General features: G+C 44.4%; 1 protein-coding gene across 1 annotated transcript; it reads right to left on the reverse strand.

The window, feature by feature from the left end:
• Nucleotides 1-4,466: 4,466 nt before the first annotated feature.
• FBXO32 (F-box protein 32) lies at nt 4,467-25,856 on the reverse strand. Its single transcript, XM_005420706.2, has 8 exons — nt 25,732-25,856; nt 23,977-24,026; nt 23,213-23,305; nt 16,260-16,353; nt 15,279-15,463; nt 11,528-11,710; nt 10,193-10,336; nt 4,467-9,514 (listed from the first exon to the last, which is right to left on the reverse strand). The coding sequence occupies exons 4-8, from the start codon at nt 16,288-16,290 to the stop codon at nt 9,425-9,427; spliced, it is 633 nt and encodes a 210-aa protein (XP_005420763.1). The 5' UTR covers nt 16,291-16,353; nt 23,213-23,305; nt 23,977-24,026; nt 25,732-25,856; the 3' UTR covers nt 4,467-9,424.
• Between the last annotated feature and the right edge of the window lie 265 nt (nt 25,857-26,121).

Raw genomic sequence — 26,121 nt, forward strand, 5'->3', positions numbered from 1 at the left:
TCCTGCTCTACTCCCTCCCTCCCTGGCACGAGCCTGGGCAAGTAAATCTGGATAAATGGAGGCTCTTTCCTTTCTGAGACCCTTAGGCCAACATTCTACAGTTCTTCTAGCAAGTTTAACTTCCATAATCCCCCTTACCCCACACCCCCCTAGAAACACTTAAAGATGTTTTTTTCTGATATAAGCTGTGCCAAAGCTTGGTTCCTCTATGAAGACAAACTGGCAGTGGAAACATTGACAGCTATACAGGGAAATATTGTATTGCTTAAAGAACTTTATTTAGATTGCTGCATTGCAGGGACAGTTGTTTGTTGGTTGGGTTGGTATTTTTTTTTCCACTTTGGACGGTGCAAAAGACGCCATAAAATTAACTACACTATTATTCCAGTGATTTGTACACAGCACGCTCATGTGCCTTCAAAATTAAAAGGAATCATGATAAAACTAAGCAAATAAATAGTCTGGAGAGGACTAATCCCTTCCCTCCATGCTCTCAGCAGCCACCAAAGGCAGCGGGATCCCAGGAGGGCAGGAATGGCAGGGCCCGGGCTGAGCGGCGCGGAGGATCCTTGGGAAGGCTTTGTTGCTCTGCTGTAGGGATATTCATGTTCCTGGCCAGCAGACAGCACGTCAGAGAACGTAAACATCTGGCTCCAGCAGATCCATGGACGAGGGAGGCAAAGCTGTGCTGTGCACACCATGAGAAGGGTCCCTGTGGCAGCTCCGGCTGCTCACGGCCCGCAGGGAGGAGCGGGCAGGGGCAGGGACACAGGGAGGTGCCAGGGGGAGGGACAGTGCTCCTGCAGCGGGCACGGGCACAGGGAGATGCCATCCAGGAGGGACAGGGCTCCTGCAGCAGAGCGGGCACTTGCTGGATGCTTCTGCAGCCTCCCGGGTCCAGGGAGGGTTAAGAAACCACGGGGGGCACATGAGGGGGCCGGGAAAGCGCTCAGAGTGCTCTGGAAGACGCTGGCAGCGCCGCTCTTGACCGCGGTGTGTTTTGCATCAGAACAGCGGCCAATTTGCAGGGAATGGGGGCAGTAAGGGGGTAAAGAGCACCCCGGCCAGCTGTACACACTGGTTCAGCCTTAATTCCTGCTCTGGGTTCATTACAGCAATTTTTTAAAGCCTTACCCTGTACATGCTCAGCCACAGCAGTATCCCTGTGCTGCTGCTTGGGGCCAATGAGCCTTTGGACTCTTACTTTCCTCAAGGGCCAACCAAGGGAATTTTGCATTTTTTCAGCCTCTAATCCAAAAAACAAAACAAAAAACTTTGTAAATCTTTCAAAAATACTGTGAGGCCTTGGACAGCCTGAGGAGAAGAGGTGCAAGAGCTCTCTGCCTGGCTCAGGGTGCTGCAGGATGTTGTGTAGTGGCCGCTCTCTTGCACACGTGCTGGTCCATGTGTGTGAAATGGGATAACTTGGCTTTTCCTTCTTCTGAATGTTCAGCATAAGCAGGGAATAATAAAATGCAATTTTTCCACAGGGACCAGAGGAAACAAATTACTGCCCGGGTGTAGCTGAGGGCAGAGTCTGGTGCATTATTTTCTGTGTAATAATTCCTACGAGGCCCTGTGGAAACCCAGCTTTTTTTTTTCCTTTTTCTTCTAATTTTTCTACTTCCTTAAATTTTCCAAAATACTCTACTGTAACATATTTTCCTCAGTCACATGTGTTAGTGAGGAGAGAAAAGGTTAAATTCTCCTTTCGTACTATAATGTAATTCATTTCCTGTTTTTCACAACTGTCTAGACACAGATCTAACGAGCATTAACCCTGAATCCCACCATTGGGTTAAAAATAGAGGCTTGAAATATAAAAAGTGTGTGGTAAAAGTAAGATTGTAGGTTTCTACCTACCACCAGGAGACAGTGCTTTTGAATGAGAACCATTTAATTAGCTATAAGTAACAAAAAAAATTACTTCAGTTTCAGAGGTTTAAAAAGGCTCCTGGTTGCTTTATATATACCAGCAGTAACACAGGCCCTGCTGAGCTGTGGCATGGACAGGTTGATTTCCCCTCAGGAGTTATATTTGTCTGGATTTACACCTCCAGCTATATTAAAAAAAGAAAGAATAAATTCCACTTCAGTTGGAGAGCTATAAAAAGATTGGGAGAAAGTAATTTAAGAGAGGACCAATATTGAAAACCTTGGTCAGCTTCTGGTGGGAGACCCATAGACAAAATGTGCCCCAAACTCCAGGGGAAAAAGTGATAGGCCTGGTACCAAGAGACAGCTCATGCTGGGAAGGCAAGGCCAGAGTGCTGGGTCCCAGGCTGGCACAGCTCTGGAATTCCTGCAGCCATGACCACAGCCAGAGGGGCTCCAGCAGCTTAGGCTGGATCATGTTTGGGCTGGAGGCTGGCCCCAGGCTGAGCCAGGCAATTGCCCCCCGTGGGTGTGCAGCCTCCTCTGACACTTCCCACAAGCTGGGCTGCCACACTGGAATGGGAAGAAGGAGAGAAAGAGGTTTCTGGCTTGGAGTATGAGCTAAATCCCTCACAAAAATGAGTTTTGCTCGTGGAGGCAAAGCAAGAAAAAGCAAAACTGTAGCCCACCCGAGCTTGGCGCAGGGTGCAGACAGGGAGTAAGGCTTCTTGGCTGACAGTTTATTACACACACCTTTCACATCAACGATTACCCACAGAGACATCATATTTTATGAACTTCAAGAATAAAAATAAATGCTGGTAAGAATTAGGTTAACTCAATGCTTAAAAGCCCTGCAAAAATAAGTCAAAATTCCTGGTGGGTTGTGACAAGGAGGAACTCGCATTTCCTGCACTGACTGGGTTTCTCTGTCTAAAAACACAAATCCCATGGGGTGGTTTGTTTATTTATCCTGTGAAGCTGGGAGTGGGTGTCTTTCCTGTCCCACCACCCACCTCCAGCCTCTGCATGAAAGCAGCAGCACCATCAGGAGCTCTGGACTGGACCTGGTACCTCAGCTGCAACCTGGGTGTGCTGCTGTCTGTATGCAAGGTCTGTTCTGACCAGAACTGAAATTATCCAAGGAAAACATATTAAAAAGACATTTGCTTGTTTTCAACTAAAAAGTGTAATATACTGTGCATCAAGAATGGTGAGGAGTGAACTGGTGTCCTTCCAGCTTAGGGAAGGCCTTTGAACCCACATGAGTTATTTATAGAGCCTTTTGGAAAACAGCTCTTTCCAAGTTCTGCAATTTTGATCACAGGAACAGCTCAGGTTTTGTCAAAAATAAAGCAACCCCCTACATGGCTCACTGGGGCTCACCCCAGTAAAGCAGAGAAGCAGAAATGAAGATTAGGGAAAGCTGGGGCAAAGCAGAGTCACAATTTTAATATTCATTGTATAAGAGGTTTTCAAAATGTTTTTTGGCTGAACTTCTTTTATCAGGGTCTAAGAGAAACAGTGAGGGCACTCCAAGGAAGTGTACAGGGTGACTTGTTACCATTGATCAAGGTAACAAGTAACAAACCCTCATCCAGGTTTCAGGATGCCTCTCCCTCTATCCCTGACTGCGCTTAAAAGGGTGGAGGTGGTAGCAGCAATAACATGAAAATGGGGCCCAACACACTCCTAAAAAGGTCCAGTATTCCCCTTAAAGGATTTAGCCTTTGCACATTTAGTCTATTAAAATAAGTAGAGCTTGCTATTTTAAAAAAATTTTGGATAAGAAATATGTCTTAACAAGAGCTTTCTCTTGTTTAAAAGGCTTTGTGATCTTGTCCCATACTGCATTTCCAGAGACTTGTGTCTGGGGGGTGCACCCCTCTAACTGCAGATCCAAGCCACAGCATAACTACAGAGACTTAGGAAACCACTGAAACATACCTTATATGACAGTGCAAATGAGACTGAAAACAAAGCAAAAACATCTGCATTTTGTGCTTATTTCCATAGCTGGCAGAGCTTTCACGAGGCAAGTAATCCTCTTTTATCATGACAACTTCTGTTCCAACCAGAGGCACGTTTCATTTGCCTTCTCAACTGCTTTTCCCCAATTTATTGGGAGTCACTTCAGTGGGCTCCTGCACACATTCCTCTAAGCAAGAGCCTAGGGCAGGCTGTTTGCAGTCCTGACACTAGCAAGATGCACTCATTCCCCACCCCCCCAAAAGAAGATTAAAAAATAATCACTCAGGCAATATGACTAGAAAAAAACCCAGTATTTTATAAGCCATAAGGTGGAGCTGAAGGTCTCAGATCAGTGTGAGCACTGCTGATCTCTTTTGGGGCAGCACTCATTCCTGTGCTGTGGGCACAGATTGAAGAGCACGAGGCTCCCTGTGAGCACGGGTTCTGCTGGAAGCCAGGGCTCATTTCCCTTTGAGATAGGATGAAGCAATAGCTCTATCTGGGATCTTCTACTGTGACAACGAGCCAAGTTCTGGATGTTCCTGCAGAACAGTCTTACAGTCATCAGGAGCTCAAGGCTGATAAGGTCACCACCTTGGAAGCAATGAGACAACCAACTCTGTGGTTCACATTGGTTGAACATTTATTGCAATTCAGTGTCAAAAATGTTTTACAAAAATACTGTCTGCACAGAACAGCTATAAAAATCAGTTGAACATGCAAGGAAAGAGGAAAAAAGTGTGCAAATTTATAATGGAAGGATTTTAACCACACAATAATATTAAACAGAAATCTTATATAAGGGATGCCTTTCACTTCATATCATCTCTAGTTAAAACTTCAAGGAAAAATAAAACAGAACACACACTCTCTTCCATATATAAGTATTTATAATTACTGTAGATTAGTTCCTAAAGATGAGCATATTTTCTATTTCAAATTAAAATGTTCTCTTGGTAGCTGACATGTTAGCATTCTGTGCAGCACAGGATGGCTAAAGAAAGGCAAATTCCACCCTCAGTTGCCCTTCCAGGAGGAGAAGCAGCAACACTTGGTCAATAGAGAGGGAATTTCTCTGGTGTCAAGAGTATCTATATACTTGAGACTGCATGTGTCAAGGACAAGATGGATTTGTTCTGCAAAGCTGATTTGCTACCAACAAAATCACTGGAGGAAGACACTGGATAGAAGTTAGGTGCTGGTAAAGACTCAGAGCCCAGCAGCCAGAGACTGACAACTGTGTGGAAGGGCTGACCACAGCTTCAGAGCCTGGAACCAGCATCAGTACAAGCAAAGAGCTGAGAAAGCAGCACAAGCAGAACACCAGAGTCCCAACCCTTGAAGGAGGGAGTGAGTCTGTACCAGCCTGATCAGCCATCAGCTCCACAGGGCCTGTGCTTGTGCAAACAGGCCAGCTACAAAGAGGGACATTTCAATTTAAAGCTATGTCTTTTTGGCAAGGTGCTGATCTACAGGGAAGATGTGCAACACGTTTGTAAGGACAACCGCAGAGAACAACGCTGCTTTGCTGTACCAAGCAGGAGATCAGTGTGAAAAGCATGTCTGATTTGTTTGCTATACAATAGGATTTGAAATGTTCCTGCTCTAAATGAAATTCTAGCAACTAAGGGCCAAGGAATTTTCTGGGTAAGAAAAGCTGGTTTAGTACCTGTGCATATTCTAGAAGGTGACAGCTTCCCAAAAGTAATTGAAGTCAAACAGAAATGGGAATACAAACAGTTTAAAACCTGGGGCAAAGAAAAACAATATAAAATATATTCCCATATACAGAAAGTGGCAGGGTGCAATTAAATGTTTACATACAAAGCAATGTCTTCAGAGCAATACACATTTTCCTAATCACTTTACATAATTAAGGATCTAGCAACTCCCACAGTTAAAAAAAAGAAACCCAAAAAACATAAGAGGAGGTACACACGCTTTATGATCAAACTTCAGCATACCATAGTTAGTGTAAATGGCTTAAGGTATGTACAGCTGAAATCGTGCCTCTTGAAATGGCCACCACATCAAAAACTGGCCTCTCCTAGAAAGCTGAAACAGAGGTCTCCAGGATCTCTCCCTTCCATGGATCTATTTTTCCTCTTCACAGCACCATGGTCTATGCTGTTGTACTAGTTAATACATCCTCTAAAGACAATGAGATTTCCCTGGAGATGTTGGCAAGAGAAAACCCCAAAGAGAAGAAAAACTCTCCTTTCCTAGTATAAGGACTGATGCATATCCAATGGAAATGCATCAGCTAACTGGAAGGTGAAATGTCATTTGAAAAGAACATTCCATTTCCAAAATACAAGCAGAAGTCTGTTTTTCCCTTCACAACAGCTTTGCCACAATTGTCTCAAAAATGAAGAAGTCCTTTTTGCCTGAGAGCAGCCTTAAACCATCCCACCTGGAAGCCTTTGACATCACTGTCAGTTCTGTTACTCTGCCACCCTCAGCCAAGCAGATGCCTTTGCACCCCTAAAATACTGATTGCTTTGTTTGTAAATGAGTAAGGTATTTGGATGCAACAGCATTTTGTTTTAAATACAAACCAAAAGTATTGAATTCACTGCAACATCTCCCTGTATCAGCTGCTCAAGAAACAATGGATCCCCAAAGAGAGCAAGGCCATCTTTGACAATTGCTGCAGCAGGAGGGTAATGACTGAGGCATAACTGAATAAGGCTTATTCTGTTTCTTTTTGTTTATTCTGTTTTGCTCTGTACAGTAGTTGCTTGGTTTGCTGCTAGTTTGGACACTGACAGCAATATCCAAGACCTCACACAAGCAACAGACAAGTGTCTATGTATAACAAATCATCTTCAGCATTTTGACCCTTACAGTGCTAAGAAATAAAATACACAGTAATTGAAATAAGTTTTAAAAATAGGAGCCTCAGTTGCACATTAAATCTGTTGTCAGGATGACCCATGGTCTCTGGGTGGAGGAGGCCAGTGAAGGGTTGATAGAGGCAATGGCTGGAGCCAAGACCTTCCCAAATCACAGCTCAACACTGAGAATTTCCATCTTCTTACACAAGGAAGGCAGTAGGCCAGATTCAAATCTGAGCTTAAAATGCACTCAGTGTCAATCTCCCAGACGGTAAGTGCTAAGCACAGAGGCAGAGTAGTCAGAATGCTGCAGTATTTCATACCAAAATACTGTTGCCTCCCCATCACAACAGGCTGGCTCACCATGGGTGGCAGAGGCAAAACTACAAAACAAAGCAACCCCAAGTCAGAGCTGGAAACAAAAGATGCCAAAGGGACAGGTCTTCTCACTGCTGGAAAAAGGAGCTACAGGACTCTCCAAATTCAGTGGCAATGCTTCACTCACTTCACTTGCAAGTTTCACTCCTTAATGTCCTCACTCACTGAAGCCAGATTTCAGCCTTGTCTACCTGCTGCCATCAATGCAGGAAGGAAAACAGAAACTGGCCTCCTTTACTCACAAACATCCCCCAAACAAGCACAAGTGTTTTTTTCCAAGGTAGCAGTTTTTAAATCACTTTCAGTTGACATGGGTATGACCAGGAGGCTTATGCTTCCCACCAGCAATCAAACTGATGAATGGGGCACCAACACCAAGATAAAGCTTGTTATCCTGCATGTGTTCTCCCCTCATCTCTGGAGAGTGACAAGCTCTGGGCTAAGGGTGGTGCAGGCTCACAGAACTCTCTGGAAGAGCAAAAACTTGGGATTTGCTGTTAGGCGGCTGGAGAAGGGCCGTTCTTGACAGCATTTTCCATGTTTTCTTCCCCTCTTCCCACTGCTCCATCTAGAGGCAGCTTTTTCCCTTTTCACATCTCTTCCAAGAATATGCAAAGTGATTTAGTTTGCAAAAATGCAAATACTGTCATTTTAAAATACAAACAGCTGCAGAAAAGTGTTCAAAGTCAGTTATAAAAATGTAAAAAAAGGAACAGCATATTTAACAATAATTAACTCAAGTAGTTCTTCCTGAATTGTCCTGAGTACTCCTTTTCCTCAAATTTTTGTACATAGTCACACACAACCCACTAAATATTTACCCTTACGAGGTATCCTGCTTACATCAGACACAGAGAAAGTGCTATACAGGAAACCTACTAGCAAACAGCAAAAACTTTCCACTGCAGGTTTTCAGACTGCTATGTATGAGCTGGATTCTTCAAGCTCCACTATGGAGAAAAGTGAAGCATTGCATGATACAGAGGAGACAGTGAACCAGATCACAGCCATGGTGAAGTGGCCACTTTGTAGGACTGAAAATTTAGCTCTGGGTTAGGGTCAGAAGATCCCATAAAGCAGCTCAGCACTGGAAGCAGAAGGGACTAGGGTCCTTGGGTCTTTGCCCCTGGCATGGAGAAAGAACCAAAGATATCAGTATGTTGGAAATCCCTTGCTTACCCAAGCCCTGACAGCTAAGTACCAATCACTCCCTAAGCTGCAGGGCTCTAAAACAAAACATTTGCTGCCAGTCTTCCAGTGAATAAAAACCGCATCATTTAATGAGATTCAGTGGCCCAGTTCCCCCTATATTTTACCAGCTCCAAGATGACTGAATTCACTTGACAGCAGTGGGAATACAGAGCAGTGTATATGCTGGAAAACATGGGCTTGAAAAAACAGATTCTAACCTCACTTAGGATTTCAACTAGTGCAATAAACCTAATAAAGCAGATAAGAATTTACTTTGTGAGATTAAATCCAGTCCTTTGTTTCCCTATCATAGAACTTCCTCCCTTACAGATAATGCTCATCCTTTTGTCTTCTCTTTTCACATTTGCATGGTCTTTCATAAAACCAACAAATTAAAAGAGGATGGAGTAAATTCTTAGGTATTCATATGGTGCCTATCATCTAGGCATTCAAGCACTGAGTAGAGCAAGAAAACTAATGTAAAGAGGTAAGCATTAATACAAGAAAAGATGCTTACTATCACAAACATTTCCCTTTAAATCATTGTACAAAATACAAAAGTTCACATTGTACACTGGAGTTTTGTTTGAAAGGTACTCAATCTATTGGAGGTAGAAAGTGGTGTGTTGCAATTCTGTCTCGCAAGTAGGCTAGATTTCTATCCTAAGTATTTCAGAATGTGTCCTTTTAAAAACACAAAAGTATTATTAAACTTGTCACAGGGATATTTTTCATAAATATTTCTAAAATGTCATACTTATAAATATGTATGCTAAATAAAACCAGATGGAGGAACAGTTCAACAGTCCTAGCCTCATATTGCTTTCTCTCTATTAGAAACAAACCAAAAGAGTTCTCAAATGGATGCGGGGCAAATTCATTTTTAACTTCTAAAAACAAAAAATGAAGGTCTTTTTGCCCTGTATCTTGTACTCTGATGATAAAAAAGGGACTCTGTACAACATGCTGTATTTATACACCATTCCTATGGAAGTCTGTATTCCTTAAGTGCTGCTTGTCAGTGAGCAACTTCACCTTTCTTCTCAGAGATCCTCTTGTTCCTTGACTCAGGAGCTTCAAGCAAACATGAATATTTACACTATTTACAAATGGAGTGTCCAAGCTCTGTGACAGTGTCCTGTAGGAATTGCATAGGCTGCGCTGACCCAGGTTCAGAACCTGAACAAGTTGATAAACTCTTGTGGTGAAAGAGAGGTGGAGCAAGTCTCTGGATTGTTGGCTGTGCAGGGGTGATCAGTACCCTGGGAAAGAGAAAACAAATCTATTTAGAGAGGCTGCAGAAAGGTTGCCAAAGCATCAGCCAAGTTAGCACTGCCCCTCTGCCAGACATCCCATGTGCAAATAGGTAGAGCAGAGCCCAGAATAGTAGACAGCTCAGAACTGGAATTTATATATTAGGGGCAAGTCATTGAAAAAAGAAGCAGCAAGGATCCAATTAATTCTGTTCCCCCCCTCTGAGGGAAGAGAGGCTAGAGCCTACCATCAGCTACTGGAGTTTAACTCCAGAGACATGCCTTGCATATCACCACAGTGGTCAGCAGATTTTTGTCCTGAGCTGTTTTGCAGCCATTAGCTTTCATTCCAGCAAATCCTGTTGCCAACACCTCCACTTGCATATAATGGGTAGAGGAAGCTGCTGGCAGTGCTAAAATGATTTCTTGCAGGCAGCCCTAAAACATGCCCCCCATTTTCCAACCCTCTGGCCCCAATGGACACTACTCATGTTCAAGATAAAGCTGGGATCTCTGAAGCACAGAGAAGAAAGGGTCTTAATAGCTGAGGGAGAATTAAGATGTAGGACTTCACTAGGCTATGCAGGCAAATGAACTGCCACACCCTAAGCCAGCTGCAATCAGAGGAAGCACTGGATGCCCCATGGCTCCTGCCCCAGTCAAGTCTGTCCCACCAGCGCCTCATACCTTCCAGGAAAGGATGTGGCAGTGCCTGCACAGCTGCAGTGTGTCACCGTACTGCTCCTTCCGCGGGTAACACCTTATGAGCTTGAAGTACATCTTTTTCCAATCCAGCTGTCCTTTGTCAGATAAAATCAGACGTTTGCGAATCTTAAAGAAAAGATACACACAATTATAGCGGGTCAAAAAGCTCATTTGTTCTGTCCAGCTCATGGTGTTCTCTCCCTCGCATGTCAACCTTGCCAGTGCCATAACAGTTCCCTTGCAACACTGAGAAAGCTCTTACTTTGAACACTTCTCAGCTTCTTTGAGCTAAGAAGCTCTTACTTTCTATTTACAGCTGAAAAAGCTATAAGCATTTTCCTGATGGAAACAGCCTCACTCAATACCATTATGAGGGTCTGTTCTGCCTTCATCAACCTCACTGCAGGAAGCCTGAAACCCTGGGAGCTATCTCATACTACTCTGACCACTGTTTCTGGCAGGCAGCAAAGCAAGTAGAGGTGCATTTAATAGCTGTACAAGTTGAGGTATTTTTCTCTAAGAGACAGTGATTGATCATATTAGCTTGGGAGACACCCATTTCTGTTTTAGGGTTCATTAGCTGCAGAGACTGGATTTGAATTTACTTAATAAAACAAATTACTCCTCCAGAGTCACTTCCAAAGTCAGATTCAGAGTGAGTAAATAAAGCCAGGTCAGCAGAGAAATCTGGCACATGGTTCTTGACGTGCACAGGTCTAGCACAAACACCCCAGATATTCACCCATAAACAGAGAGTGATTTTTGTTTGTTTGCTTTTAAGTTTAGATGATCCCAGATGATTCCCAGCCTGCCAGAGATGTTGACACAGGTACAAAGTGGGCAGCAGCAGGGCTGTTTTCCACATATCATCCCATCACTCACAGAACAGCTCAGAGGGTATTTCTTGCTCTAAAGGGCAAGGAAGTACAGCTCACAGACCACATCCACAAAGATTCTCTGCAAGGGTGTCAGTCCCTGGGACATCAGGGTGATTGCTGGAGCTTGCCTGCACGTTTTCCCTGCACACGTGGGGCAAGGAGCAACTGCAAGTCATGCGGTTGTTCCCACCTGGATTAGGACTGAAATTCCGTGTATGATTAATTCCTCAAGCTCCTATTTCAGGAATCATTGCTGTGGCATGTAAAACCCTCTATATAAATCATCTTCATAGCCATTTCCATGCCAGCTTATATTATCAGCTTGCTGCACAGTCCTCAGATCCAAGAGACAGCCAAGTAAGAGAACATGCAGGGCAGACTCTCTTTCTGGGGAGGGGGTACACCAAAAACTGATGGCAGTTTGCACCTCTTCTCATACCTGTCTGTCTGTGAAGTGGTACTGGCACAGTTTCTTCCACAGCAGCCTGTCCTCACTGAGCACTTGGAGGTCAGGAGCCACCTGGCCCAGGCTGACCAGGTCCCTCCCATCGCTCAGTCGCTGCATGATGTTCAGTTGTAAACACAACGGCAGGTCCGTGAGGGTGGTTCCTTTAAAGGCAGGCTGCAATAGACACACAGAACTGAGCTCCCAGGAAGCTGGAAACCTAAGAAATCCTAGCTTGCAGCATAGTTACTGCTTTTTTAAAACTTCACACAGAGAACTGTTGCAGTGGGATGCAATTTCCTGTTTTAGCTATCCCAGTCCTTTCCCAGGTGTGGCAATACCTTCTCCCTTCCCCTCCCCTTGCCTCCTGCTAAGTGCTGTCTGTCAAGCTTGACATTCCAGCAAGGGTGTCGTGTGGTTGGCTAAAGTTCAAAAAATGCTTCTCAGCCCTGGGGTCATTGGCCTAGCCAAGTATCACTTGTCCCCCGAGACTGCCCCCCTCCCACCTGGTTGGTGCCATACCTGCCCCTTTCCTCCCCCTCCCCCCGAGCTTAAAAGGACACTGAGACCATGCGGTCGCGATTCTGCTGGAGCTGTTACCAAGATTCAGGGATCTGTGACTCTGGAATAAAACTCTGGATTAACCCTCTGGCAGAATCCATCTCCTTTTCCTCTTCACCTCGCCTAAAGCCTTTCTATCAGAGGTAAAACCCGAGTTCCTGCATGCCTGGACTTGTTCCAAGTGCCTAGCTGCAACATACAGCTAGCCAAAGGTGTCTCTGAGGCGAAACACCACAGCTGCCACCTTTGGTCAAGCAGCAAGGGTCAGACGAGCCCAGGCGCGTTCCATCCGGTAATATTGGGATAATATTCCAATAGAGAACAAAGTAGCAGTTCCCTCTTCTAAATAAAGGAGACATTTTATATGGAAATATTGGACCTTCTGCCCCATAACTGTTTGAGATAACCTCAAGGAAGAGAACATGTATCTGTAGTACAATAATTAGGAGAGCTGCAGTCCAAGCCTCCTTCTCTCCTTTTTGTCCACCCTACATCCATACTTGTGAGACTCTGCTCCCTGAAGTATCATCATCAGCTTTCACTACACCAGGGCATTGGCTGTATCGTGGTATCAGCTACTGTCCATCCAGGTCTCCCCACCGCCAGGCAGATGGGCATTACTTCTCAAGTTCAGCTCTGGTTACACTGCTGGGAATCCCATGCTCTTCTGACATGGGTTTGAGCTTATATCATCACAGGATCTTGCTGCAACCACAGCAGTGGCTGGTGAGTACTCACAGCATGGGTTCCCAGGTCACTGCTAGCAGGGCTAGCTTTTCCTCTAGGAACACTTGAAGGATCTGCCCCTTTCCCACAGGCTGCAGCCCTGGTTTTCCAGGCTGTTCAGCCACACAAAAGCAGATCCTAGCCTAAAGAGACAGAAGGCACCCCCGTCCACCTTTGCTTAGCCTCCACAGGGTCCAGGATTATTTTGCAAGTCCGCTTGGGTACAGCTCCAGGGCAAATTGACCACAGGAGATCTGCATGTCCTGCACTCAGAGGAAATCCAAGCTATACACAGGAGCAAGGCATCAGCAAGGACCACAACCTGGGCACCAGCTGCAGCTTCAAAACCAGCCCCAGCCTTATAAAGGCAAACAGCGGCTTCTAGGATTGGGCTCCAACAAAGAAACAATGTTAGACAGATGCGCCAAGTTCATCCTTTACCCTGCACAGAGATGCTGCTATTTTAAGTTGCAGAGTCACAGCACCCGCCTCATCTCTGGCAGAGCTATTAACTGTTTCAAACAAGCAGCACACAGCCCACCAGCAGCAGGGAAACACTGCATGAGGCTGCTTTTAATCATGTGGTCCCATCCCCAGCCATCCCACAGCATGGGAGACTCCAAGGAACAATAATTACGTCTGCACAGCAGCAGCTCCTGCCTTCCCTCAGTGCTGGCCTGCCTGGAGCAGCGACACTGCCCAGGACCTGCAAGGACCTGAGCTCCTCAAACAAAACATCCATTTCTGCATCACCACCTGCCAGGCAGACCTGACACAATCACTCCAGGAGGAGTCAAATGTCCCTACAGTGTCTAGAGGACACTCCTTTCAATGACAGCCTGGCACATTTTTTGGGGGAAGACGAATGCACTGGATCCCTGGATCATGTCCCACTGCCCTTCCTTGCCAGGCTGTATTTTGCATTCTTCTGAACTATGTCTGCACATAAGCTTTGCTAGGGCACAACAGGCAAGAGTAAGCTCAAAGACTCTTGGGTCAAAAAAAAAAACAACAAACCCAAACAAAGCTCACACTTGTATATCTTTTTCTGAAAAAAAACCAAAAACTTGTGACTCAAGCAAATCCTTACAGGTTTTCTGGATCAGGCCAAAAGCTTATCTGCTTCTAGTTTTCCCTCAGTACTCTTTTCCAGAACTTTTCAAGCATTACTTTTTTTGCAGAAAGAACACAGATTAGACCAGAACAGATCAGTAAGCTGTCATTTTCTGGGCAGAAGTTTGCCCTTTTTTTTGAAGCAGCTATAGCACATACAACATTTTTCAAAGTTGGTTTTACATTTTCTGGGGTTTTTTAAAAATGATTTAGGTCTTGGGTGTTGCAAGACATTTCCCCCTTCAGAAACACCACAAGTTCACTGCACCACAAGTAACTGGCTGCACAGAGCTGAGCTTCTTCCCTTCTCTGAATTCATCTGGTTTTGTTCCAGCTTGAACTGAAGTTATCTTCAGTGGTATGAATTTTTTTTGCATGCTCTACATGTATTTTATTTACTTTTTCTAAAGTGTCTGCAAACCCACACAAGTACGTATAAAAGGCAGTTCCTTGCACAAGCAATATTTTGATCATTTTTGCCTGAATAGGCAGAGTTCTTCAAGTTTACAAGGAGAACACCAACCCATAACAGCATGGGGGGAAAGCTTTAGCATTTCAGTGGAGTAAGTATCCATTTGAGACAGAAAAAAAATGTATATATAGTCCTGGGCAACTTATTGTTTGTATCCCTGCTTGAGCATAGGGGTTTGACCAGAGGACCTCCAGAGGTCTAGTCCAACATCAAAGCTGCTGTGATTGTGTGACATGAAACAATTTCAGATTTGATTCCCATGTAAAGCCAGTCTAGAAATTTATCATCTAAAACATCTTTCCCATCCCCACAGAGATGCTGTTGAAAAAACAGATGTTGTAAAAGCAGGACTCATCCAGCTGGAACAGGTAACTCCAGACTACTGGAAGAATCATTGGTATTTTCAGCCAGGAAGCATGAAATTATGCAGCTATTTGAAAATTTGCATTTAATTTACAGATTAAACAAATCTAAAAATCTCAGCTGTCTGGTAAACAAGTTTGAAGGCAATTGCTCAATTTGAGAAAGCCTGAGTTGACTTTTCACACTGAGGCCTGGCCTCTGAGGACTGAAGAGGGGGAGATGGTTTTTTGTCCAGCTCTGTTCACACAGCACTTCACAGCCATTATGGACTCATGCCACAGTCTGTGACCAGTAACGTCAAGCATGATCCTGGGTTATGTACATTGAGTTTGAATTAAGGGAGTCAAGTAATGCTAGGAAACCATCCAGTTATTTTGGCAACTCCAGGTCCTTCCAAGTCTGTGCTTGCACTGGGAGTAGAGTAGGAAGCAGCCACCCAAATGAGAGCCGTTGACGAAAAACGGTTTCATGATGGAGACAATATTTTTAGCTTTCAGGATTTGTGCTTACCCTGGTGATCTGAATGTTGTTCAGTTGCTGCTGCCAGTGAAGAATGCTCTCCATCCTGTGCACCCACATGTTGATGTTTCCGACCAGGACAGACTTGCCGACGCGTTGAACTAATGTGCAGAGGGATGTGTAGAGGGTCTGCAGCAATTCCCTTATTAGCCTGATGTTCTGCTGATCTTCAAGGACTTTGGAAGAACAGGAAAGGTTAAAAATAGGAATTGTCAAAATCCTTCTCTGAATCTACATGTTTCTCAGGCAAGTTATTTGCTGTAATTTCACAGGCCAAGAGAGCCAGCCTGTGCTTTTCTTTTTAGAGGAAAGCACTTAAACGTTAGCCAGTCACAGCAGGTTAGACAGCAGATGGAAAGAGAGCCTCACAGGATAAGCAGATGAGATCTGCTGCACTTCCCATTTCCAGCCACTGGCAACCAGCCAGTTTTCCCCTCTGATACTGTGCAAGAAGTTATCTATGTGCACCTCTTCCCCATCTAACGCACATTTCTCATTATGTATAATAACAGGCTGCTGTCAATGTTCAGGCTTTAGGGACAGCTAAATATCCATGAGGGAAGTGCCACATCTCAAGCACAATTCATTCCCCTGAACAAGTGAAGACACCCCTCCAGAGCAGTGGGAGCAGTAGGTACAGTACAATGCCAGCAAGGCAGCAGCAGGGACTGCAGATATGCCTGGCCGAGGGCATGAGCTGCCAGAAATAGGACTCAGTAGGATGCAGAAGGGGTGGCAGTGAGCAAAGCTGGGAAAGGAGGAGTCACCTCTCAGATACCTACCAGACTACAGAAATTCCTTCCTCTCCCACCAAGTCCTTCATTAAGGGAAATGAAAGCAGAACTGCACTACAGAAATAAACAGCGGAGCCCCTCTTCACCCATTTTGCATTGCCTAACTATTGTTAAGGATGTGGTTCACCAAAGTACATCAGATTAAATCAGACTCCCCCTCACTATTTCCGTTTCTTACCTTTCTGAACCACTTTTTCCAAAATGTTCATGTAGTTTTTCTGGGCAATGCCACTCAGTGACGTCAGCTGAGACTTTGCTATCAGCTCCAACAGCTGTGGATAAAAATAGAAGTTGCAAGCCTTAGAGCACAGAGATACCTTTCTAATCTTGACTCCTAGTCACATGACACAGCAAAACAGTCCAGAGACTTGTTTGCTGCTTGAAAATAAAAGGAGACAGAACAACAGAGCAAAGTAACATAAAAAGGGAAGGTGAGCAGAGGCCAAATAATTAAACTCACATCAAAAGAGGTAAGGGGAAAAAAGGCATTTTAATTATCTTCACTGTGAGGGGAGAGGGAACTCGATTTAATGGTTCAGAGATGCAGAGAAACCACAGTGGTGCTTGGACTGACAGCCACTATTCACACAAAGGGAACAGCCTCAGCCAGCGTCACCATCCTGCACCGGGGCAAAAACAAGCAGTGTCATAAGGGAGCACGAGCAAATGCCTGTGTGCATGGGGACATTATTGACAGACCATTAATGAGAATCAGACTCCACAATTTACGTCACCTCCTGGGTTGCATGGGCTTTGTCAGAGCGCTGTCGCCACGACAGAAAGGTTAAGTACTGTAGGAAGAACAAAAATCCTCCCCACAACAAACCTCTTCCCTCCCAAAGTCTCCCTCCCTGTTTAGCTCTAACAACTACAGTAACAAACCACCTTTCCCTGTCTGTCCTGTTCACTTGTTAACCTCCCCTAATGAAAATCTTGCTCTTACTTTCAATTAGAATTTACTTCCCATCATTGACCTCCTGACTCTTGAGCAAGCTGAGCAGTGAATTTGGGCTGCAGTTGTTAACGGAAGCATTTCCCATAGGGAAGGACACACACTCTCTTCCCCATCTCTGTGCCACAAGAACAGCTGGGGAAATTTCCTATAGAACATGCTCTGCAGAACATGTGGCCTGCGATCGTACAAGCCTTTCTCCCTTCCCCCAACATTATATAAATGCACAGCCTGCCCACGTGTCAGTCCATTTGTTTTGGATGTACATAGACTTCTGTTTTAATTTAGAAAGGAAAGGAAAAACCTTTTATGCTACAAATCAATCAACACGTTGCCACATGACCAGCTTATTAATCCTTTATCATCTGCAGCTCCAGTATCCCCTTGCTGGCACCACAGAGTCCAGAGAAGGTGCAACTACTTGTGTCAAGTAACTAAGATGGCTTTTGACTAGACTTGATAACTCATGAGCTGAACTGTTTGCCCTGCTGTAAGAATGACAGGAATGCATCCAAAAAGTCACCGGCAGCTTGCCATGAAGCAGGAGCTGAGGGAGAGGTATTACTGCAGCCTGCCCTGCTCATCTGGGGCACTGGCATGTGACTGCCACTTAGGAGCAGTGAAGTCACCTCAGTGACCAATCTCCTCTTCTGTTTAATATCCAGGCCAACACCACCATCAGATGGCTTTGAGTTTACATTCTATTAATATCTTGCACCTCACATGACTAAAAAAAACCCCAAGATGAAAAAAGACCTGCACTAACTCCTGTCAAGGGCAGGCTGCTTGTTTTCTTGGCTTGTTTGGAGGAAACAGGAGATGCAGGAGAGTTGGGTAATATTTGGTGCACAAGCATCAGTGGATTTTCTGGCTATATCAGCTAAATGAGACCACAATAACTAAATACAAGGCAGCTTGCAAGATGTTTGAAAAGCTTATAAGAGGTCTTTATTTTTTAAAATACTGGACGAATAAGGAGGAAAAAAACCCAACCAATGTCCCACAGTCATCTGTAATACTCTGTTACCCTAAACTGTTTAGCCTTCAGACCTTTGATTATAGTCATCAATTTGCCAGACTCCATCTGTACACTGGCCACACATGCACCCAGATTAGCTTCTCTGTGCACAAACAACTGCTGTCTCCAGATTGCACTGTTCTGGAGCTGGCACAGAGACAGTTTCCTCCAGGCTGGGTGTTAGCAACATTGTGCCCCTTACTAAAAACACCAAAATGCATGCAGCAATAAGCACCATGTAATGTAATAGCAGAGGAGCTGGACACCAGGGCCGTTCTTTTAGAACAACAAGGATAAAAATCTCAGTTCCTTGAGGAACACTAAATTGGTACAAAATTAATTTAGCCAAAGGAGCAGATTCAAATTTGGCCTGTGTTTACCAAGGTTCAATTTATGTTCAGTGAACCAGCTCAGATATCATGTGTCACCTCCCTTCTCCTACAGCAATAAACACAGGATGAAATTCCATATGAAAACTATGTTGTGAATACTTCTAGGGCTACTCCGCTCCCCAGGGACCACTGACTGAAGCAACTAGCTAGTCCTCCAAATCAAAAGATATTTTATTCTTCTGTGCTCATATAATACACAAAAACCAGGTAAGCAGTACAGTTCATCTGTGCCCCACATGCTCCAGTGCACTGGGGGTCTTTTAGTGTTGGCACAGTCCGCAAGTATGACCTCAGTTAATGGATTGCCAAATTGGGGTCTACAGCAGTATAAAAAAAATAAATTAATGTTACCACTTGCATAATACGGACTAAAGCAGACAGATGAATTCAGATTAATGCTGAGTAGGGTAAAAAAACCAGAGAGAGAGCTGCAAGCCTGTGTTATGATGTGGCTGCATTAAGTCCAGCCCACGCTCAACTGAGAGGGACAGATGGTAGGAGAGAGTGCACAGGGAAAGGTTAAGAGCAATTTTAAAAGGTCTGCTTTTCAAATACACTAAGTAATTGCATTCCAGCCAGTTTTAAGTGGAGCTGAGAAGTCTGCAACACCTCTGGAAAACAGGGCATTAGATCCAAATTCACCCTTCCAGCTCCTCAGAATTTGAAAAAGTTGACCTGGTAGCTCCACAAAAAAATCCTTCCCTATTTTATTTGCTATTAGAGGTTTGCCAGAACTATAGAGAAAAGGCAAGAGATGCAGTAGGCTATCCCAGAGCCTACTCAGCATGGCAGTAACCTGCTCACGTCCCCTGAGTGCAGTGGGGCTCCAGCTCAAACCCACCAGCCATCCAGAGCAGCAGCACAGCAAAGTCTCTCAGCTTCAGCAGCAGAGCAGATCCTTCTCCGCCCATAAGCACAAGATAAAGAAAGGCAAACAGAACAGTGCCATGTGGCAGGGAACTAGGGCTCCTGCTTCAGGGCCATGAAAACACTGCTGTGCACCCATGACTACTGTGTGCAGCATTGCTTAGACCTGCTACAGCCAGATGGCACTTTGGCCAGAGTCTTGGTTCAACCCAGGGGTGTGTGGGCAATCCACACCCCAAATAACCACTGCTGGGACTTACAGCACAACGAGCCAAAAAATCCTGCTGTGCTGAGCAGGAGAGTACAACCTTGACTCAAAAAGGGAAAGGCTCTGTAATGATTAAAATCACAAGTCTCAAACTACTGAAGTGTAAATTCCCCACTGAATACCTCAAGCCAGCTATATGAAAGCTGGACTGCACCTTGTGGGGATCCATAAGTTCCTGATGGTTGGGGATGTGACTCCTCACATCTGGACTGCTTAAAAAAAAATGAAAAATTCCTCCTCTAGCCCCACCTTGCTCTCACAGTCCTTCACTTTTGGTGGCTGAAATGTCACATTGGCTGTCAGCTGACAGGTGGAGCCAGGGCAAGGTGAGTTATAATGATTTACAGTGCAGGTGCTGACAGATCTCCATGAGACAGCATCCAGCTGATATTCTTTCAGGACAGCATAAATCCAGGACTCCTGGAGCTAACCTCTATTAAAACTTAAGAAGCAAATTTAAGAGACTACTTTAGAAGGCTGCACACAACCTAGATCGTGTTATTTTATAAGAGTTGTGACCAGGCTGCTTAACATGACCTAAGCTTTTATGACCAGAAATAGGACCTTCCCCTGAGACTACACAACCATCATATGAGAAATCCCTTCCTGAAGAAGCAGGCTGCAAAACCTGTCTTTGAACACAGTGTCCCTGAAGGAAAACCAACTTCTGGGCTGCAGGCACCTTTGTCTCTGCTCCCATTAATTATGCCTACAAAATGCTTCTAGTCTTTTCATTAAATCTCTAAGACCAGAGAAACCAGGGCTGCTTCAGAACAAAAACAGTTTGGGTCCTCTGGGTCAATCACAGACTTCCTTATTAGCCCTGAAAAGGGAACACTGACTGTTCTGTAACATGTAAGCAGATGCACTAATTTGAAGGATCAGCAAGGACCAAGTCATGACACCAATACCTATAACTTGGCACTTCCAGAGCTGTACCAGCAGACCATCAAGATAAGACTGATGTTAGAAGAAAATTTCTTCTGCTTCACTTACATGGACTTACTGGCTCCAGCTGATGGTATCTGCCCATGAAAAATACCTGCCAAGTTTCTTTCAGCTGATACCTCCACCCTACTTCAAGGAGATGCCCATTTCATCTGGGCACCACTAGAAACTCCAAGAACTTAGTTTGGGTGTATCTAAAGCAGAAACATCTGTGACAAGAAAGCAAGCACTGAAGACACTTAAGGACTGTTCACTTAAGTTTGGAGAAACTCAGAAAGGTAAGTTCATGTTAAGCCTGAGAGCCCATTTTTCTACCAGCAAGTGATGCGGCTTATGTCTCTATAGGGCAAGCTTGGGTGCAGTCAGCAGAGCCTCAAAGCTGCAGCTGTTTCTCCCCTTTCTTCCCCTACAGACATTGTCATATTCTTTCCCAGCCTCCAATTCCAAACACCCCTCCTTGAAAAGCATTTGCTTGATGAATTAAGTAGCATGACATTAGTATCAAGTACCCTGAGCAAGGAGTGGAACTAGAGAGAACAAGGAGAGGGAAGGAAGGGAAAATTGTTTTGCCTGCCAATATTCAAGGCATTTTCCATGTGACAGATTGCCCATCCATGTGCTTTAGGAGGCCTGCAACTTGCAAAGGACCATAAACATGATCCACATCTAGGCAGAGCTTTTCATGAGTAAATCTGGCATATAAGGCATTTTATGAGCTACTATCCACTGGAGACTTGGCTGATACAAGCCTTTCATTTTAAGAAGTCAATTTTACAGTTTGATCCATGGTACCAGGTTTAATATCTTCTTTGAACTGCCAAACCACAAGTCAACCTCAATTAGAACCATTCATACTTCTCAGTCGTACCATATCTGCAAAACTACTGGGGGAAAGCTACTCTTAAAAGCTCAGAAGAGAAATAATTTGTAGAAACAAGGACACATGTCAGCTTCCATAGCTTTCAAAACTGTTGTTTTTGATAAAAGCATCCCAAATGTGCTATGTATGAAGTCCTCATGAGAAAAAGAGAGAAGAAGGTCAGCCTGAGCTCCCCCACCAGACCCCACTGACTTAACTGTAATTTAAATTTGCTCTTCAATAAATTTAGTGGGACTTCTGATCCACCTTTGCAGTCCCATATGAGACATCTATCACACTGGGCCAAGCAGCAGAAGCCTATCATGTGGCACAGCATGACCTGAGGTCATGCTTAGCAGAGGTCTTTGGAGTTCTTCACTGTCATAAGAAAGTCTGCCAAAGAGATATCTGCAGCACTAAACAAGTTTTATTTTACATTCCTTCTTTATATTTGACTAAAGGGTTATGGCCTTGGCATGAACTGTTCCTTCTCCAGTAATCCCCCTGAAGATGACACGGCTGTGTGTGTATATATATCTCTCCAATATCAGGAAACTCCAACTACCTCAACACTGGTGATCCCTTCTGCACAGGCAGGAAAACAAGTTTGTCCCAAGATCAGCAGAGCTAGGAGAGCCTGAGTTTACATGACTTGGATTCTGCTTTGCCTCCCCCAGAGCCCTCACTCCCCACCACCTCTCCTGTTGTGGGACATCCAAGTGATTGCCCTTCCTATTCAGCCAGTGGGTCATCATCCCCATTGCCTATACCCTTCCCAGTGTGACAGAAGTTTCCACAGGTGATCTGTCACCTGGACAACCTAGGTGAACAAGTCAAAGTGAGCCTGCTCAGATAATTTCTTCCTTAGACATTTTTCATGACACTTGACTCAAAGGGAAAGCAATACCATTGCTGCTTGCTCCAGAACCTAACACCTGAGCAGCTGTTGCCTCACCAGTGATCAGCTGCTCACAAGGCATGAAAAGGAGCTGTTCATAAACAGCCTCAAGTTAATAACTTTTTTTAAAACTTTACTGAATTCCAAATCTTGCTAAGCATTCTGAAATTCAAGATCAATTTGCAGATCACATGCAGATAAACATACAAGTATCCACAGCTCTCAGGACAGTCGGTCCCCCAACCACGACCACCTCCTCGGCCACATCAAGCCCTGACCCATTATGCAAAGCCAGAGCATGGAAAACTTGAAGCTGATGACTCCTTTATTAACTAATGTTGTCAGGACTACACAAATGTTTCACCCACTGAAACCACTGCCAGTCACAAAGGATTAAGAGCAACTGTCATCCTTAACAGAGAAGTTAATATCAGTGCTGCCAAGAGGTTCAGCCCATCCCTTCATTCCCAAAATGCTCAGCTCTCCTGAGTCTCTCCTGTATCACATCAATGGAGACAAAGCTCCACAGACCTCAGACTGGAGCTTCTGGAGCAAAGAGGTCTCCAGTGCCCTGTGGCACCTGCAGACAGCCCATGTTCTTTTTCAGAAGCTGAACTGAAAACTCAGGAATTAGAAGCCAAGCCTTTTGGGTTTCAAAAGTGAATGACACAATTGAAAAGTAGTAGGAATTCTAGGGTAAGGACAGCTCATTTTCCACGTTATCATTTTCCTCTCTTCCCATTTTCATAAACTAAAGACAAGATTTGGGCATCTATCCATACACAAAACTTCCATTAATTACTTCACGCAGAAAAGCCCAACACACACGCTCAGACATCTCTTTGCCAGTGCTTCCCATTACCCAATTGGTGCTCAGTCCAGAGCCTCCACCACCATCACATCACAATAAACCCTGGGCTTGGACTCACCCTGACAACGTAGTTGAATCTCCTGGAGTCCAGGATAGCACTGGAGAAGTCCAGGCGGTTGAAGGCTTCTCCCAGGGTGCAGTAACCATGGCGCTGAGAAGAAAAAACACACTGGGTCATGTTTTGGCAGGCTTCAGTCCAGCCAGCACCAGGTAGACCTGACCCAGAGCAACTCAATTTAGCAAGCTGATGGGTACAGACCATGGGAGCAGCTCACAGCCAGAGGAGGCAGGCCTGGCTCCTGCTGAGCTGCGCTTACTGGCATCAAGAGTGGGCATGGCCCAGTGCAGATCATGGTAGTTTCCCAAGAGAGACCCATGCTCTGCTCATGACCCATGAATTTACGTGTGAGAATGAGCCACACATTCCTGGGGTTCAATACACAGTGTGAGTTCAGAGCAGTCTCCTACAGCAGCTTCTCTCCATGAGTGCAAGCGAGCCCTTGTGATAAATTCCAATGATTTTCCATGTTAGGACTGTACTGGGTGAAAGCCAAGAACAGTATTATGGCTTGGTCTGCAAATGGCTGGGTTTTTTTTAAATGAGGGAAGCAAACAAGTCATATTTTAAACACATGTACAAAGCCTTGTACATCAAGCCCTGGATCCCTGATAGGGGCTTAAAATCATTACTGAAATTCCAGCCACAAGCCAGAACTTCCACTTATCTCTTAAGAGCTTCTGCTGATTTATATCAGTGCAGGATCTTCCACTGCTTGTAAAAATCAGTAGAAAAGAGAACAAAGAACCTGTAGAGGCACTCACCTCTTTTGTGCTTCCCTTGTGAACATAGATCCACTTCTCCTGGTGGAAATCTGTTTGGACAAAGACATTTCACTCAGTTAATCTTCCACCTCAGACAGCTGTATCCCTGTTCTGCTCATAACATCCACTGTCTTTTACTATAAATTATTTTGTTTATACCACCACACTTGAAACCAAATCTAGCAACTTGCTGAGCTACTTTGTTTCTATACAGCTTCATTTGAGACTGCAGCCCTAAGCCACAGAAAAGGCTTCTGTTTCATTGACACAGCTCAAGACTGTAAATGTTTAATCTGCCAGCCACAGATATACCATAGCACCTCCTCTTTGATCCCAGACAGTAAGTGTGGCTGACAGCCAGGTTTTGTTGTTATTGATTTTATTAACTATTTATTACCTTGGTTACAGGCTTGGGATTGTATGTCAAATTTGAAGTTGAGCAAAAATGTCATGAGACACCAGGCATGTAAGAGAGAGCTTTTAACAGTGATGTCAGGCTCAGAGGAGCATGCTTATGCTTGCAGCTAACTTGCTAAAAAAGAAAAAACTATGTGGGACCAAAATTTTCCTATTTCTAATTGCCCCTCCCTTCCCTCAGAATGGGAGTTGTCCCATCCATTCCCCAAAATAACTTCCCAATACCCAGCACACACTGCTAACTCTGTTTGCAGAAGAGCTGTACTATAAGCAGTTATGCTGCTCAGTTCTTCTCCCACTCCATTTTCACATGGGCTTTTGACCCTCCTTCCACCACACACTGGCAATTTAACTGCTACTATAAAAAAAAATTCTCCTCTCCACCCTGCTGGACTCCTTTCCATAAAGAAAATATTGAACTCCTAAAGCAACCTGTAAATTAATGAACTGGAGCTATGGAATGTACTTCTGCCTGGTACTGTAAGTCCAAGGACAGACCCAGGCTCAGTTACAGGCATGCTGACCCTGCATCAAGCCCTTTTCAATGGTAGGTCACAGCAGAATCCAGCCAAAAACTGTCATGGTAACATTTGTTTGTTCTGAGAACTGAATACACTGAGGGGCCAACTTTTGGCAACAGTTTCCAAAATCCTGGGGGATGCACAAGAGTTAATAGCAGTGTGGGAATTGTAACTCATTTCCTCTGGCTATGTTTACATTTGTAGCCTTCACATGTAACTGCAGTACCTATCTTGCAGTCAGCCCAACACAGGCCGTGCTGTCCCTGCAGGCTCCCCCGGGTGCTGCCCCGGGGCCCCAGCTGAGACCCCGGCTGCTCGCTGTGCACACAGAAAAATTTCAAGCCTTCTATTGTTTTGAGTGAGCTGAAATCTTATTTCATTTTTCATGCACTCCGCACACAGAGATAGGATCAAAGCTTACATTCAGGCTTGTAGCCTCCAGTAATGTAGATTAGTGCTCAACATGCATATGGAAGGAAGAATAAATTTAGCCTGTTGTGCACAAGGAAGTCTACAGGGGGAAAATACTGGAACTGGTTCATTTGAATGTACCATAGGAAAAAATTAGCCTCCTGACAAACAAATGACAAAAATCTGAACACAACAAGCACAACTCCTCAGAGCAGGGATTATTAACAGGGGCATAAATCTTCATGTTAAACTGTATCCAAGTTCTCTGCTTAGGTCAAACATGGGCACAAAGCCCTTCAAGACTCTAGAAGGCTCTTCATACACCGTGCAAAAAGATAGATATGGAGCATTTTCCATTCTTCTGCAGCAACTTTTGTTTAAAAAGAAGTCCAAAAAGATGTCTTACATTGAGTCTTGGCTTTGTTATTCAGCAGATCTTTTTTTCTCTTCTTGGCAGCAACATCATAGTTTATGCTGTTGAAGAGATTCTCTTTGTTGTGATCATCTTTTTTACAAAAGCTGTGAATGACACAAAGCAAGGATTCTGTTTAGTTCTGCATTCTGTTGAACACTATGTTTCCTGCATGGAGAAAAAAAAAGATAGGTTTTTATTGTGGCCTCCAAAGCTGCCTTCTTGCAGGCTGCCCCTGAGAAGTAGTCTGCACACAGTTTTAGCACCCAGTATTGGTATTTTTAAAGGAACTTCTGGTGCCTCAATTCTGGGCTAGCCAAGATACCCCTGACAGGAGCAGGTAACAGATTACACAGTTCATGCTGGGACACTGCTGAGCAATGT

The sequence above is a fragment of the Geospiza fortis genome, unplaced genomic scaffold, assembly GCF_000277835.1.
Source record: "Geospiza fortis unplaced genomic scaffold, GeoFor_1.0 scaffold111, whole genome shotgun sequence".
Classification (NCBI taxonomy): Eukaryota; Metazoa; Chordata; class Aves; order Passeriformes; family Thraupidae; genus Geospiza; species Geospiza fortis.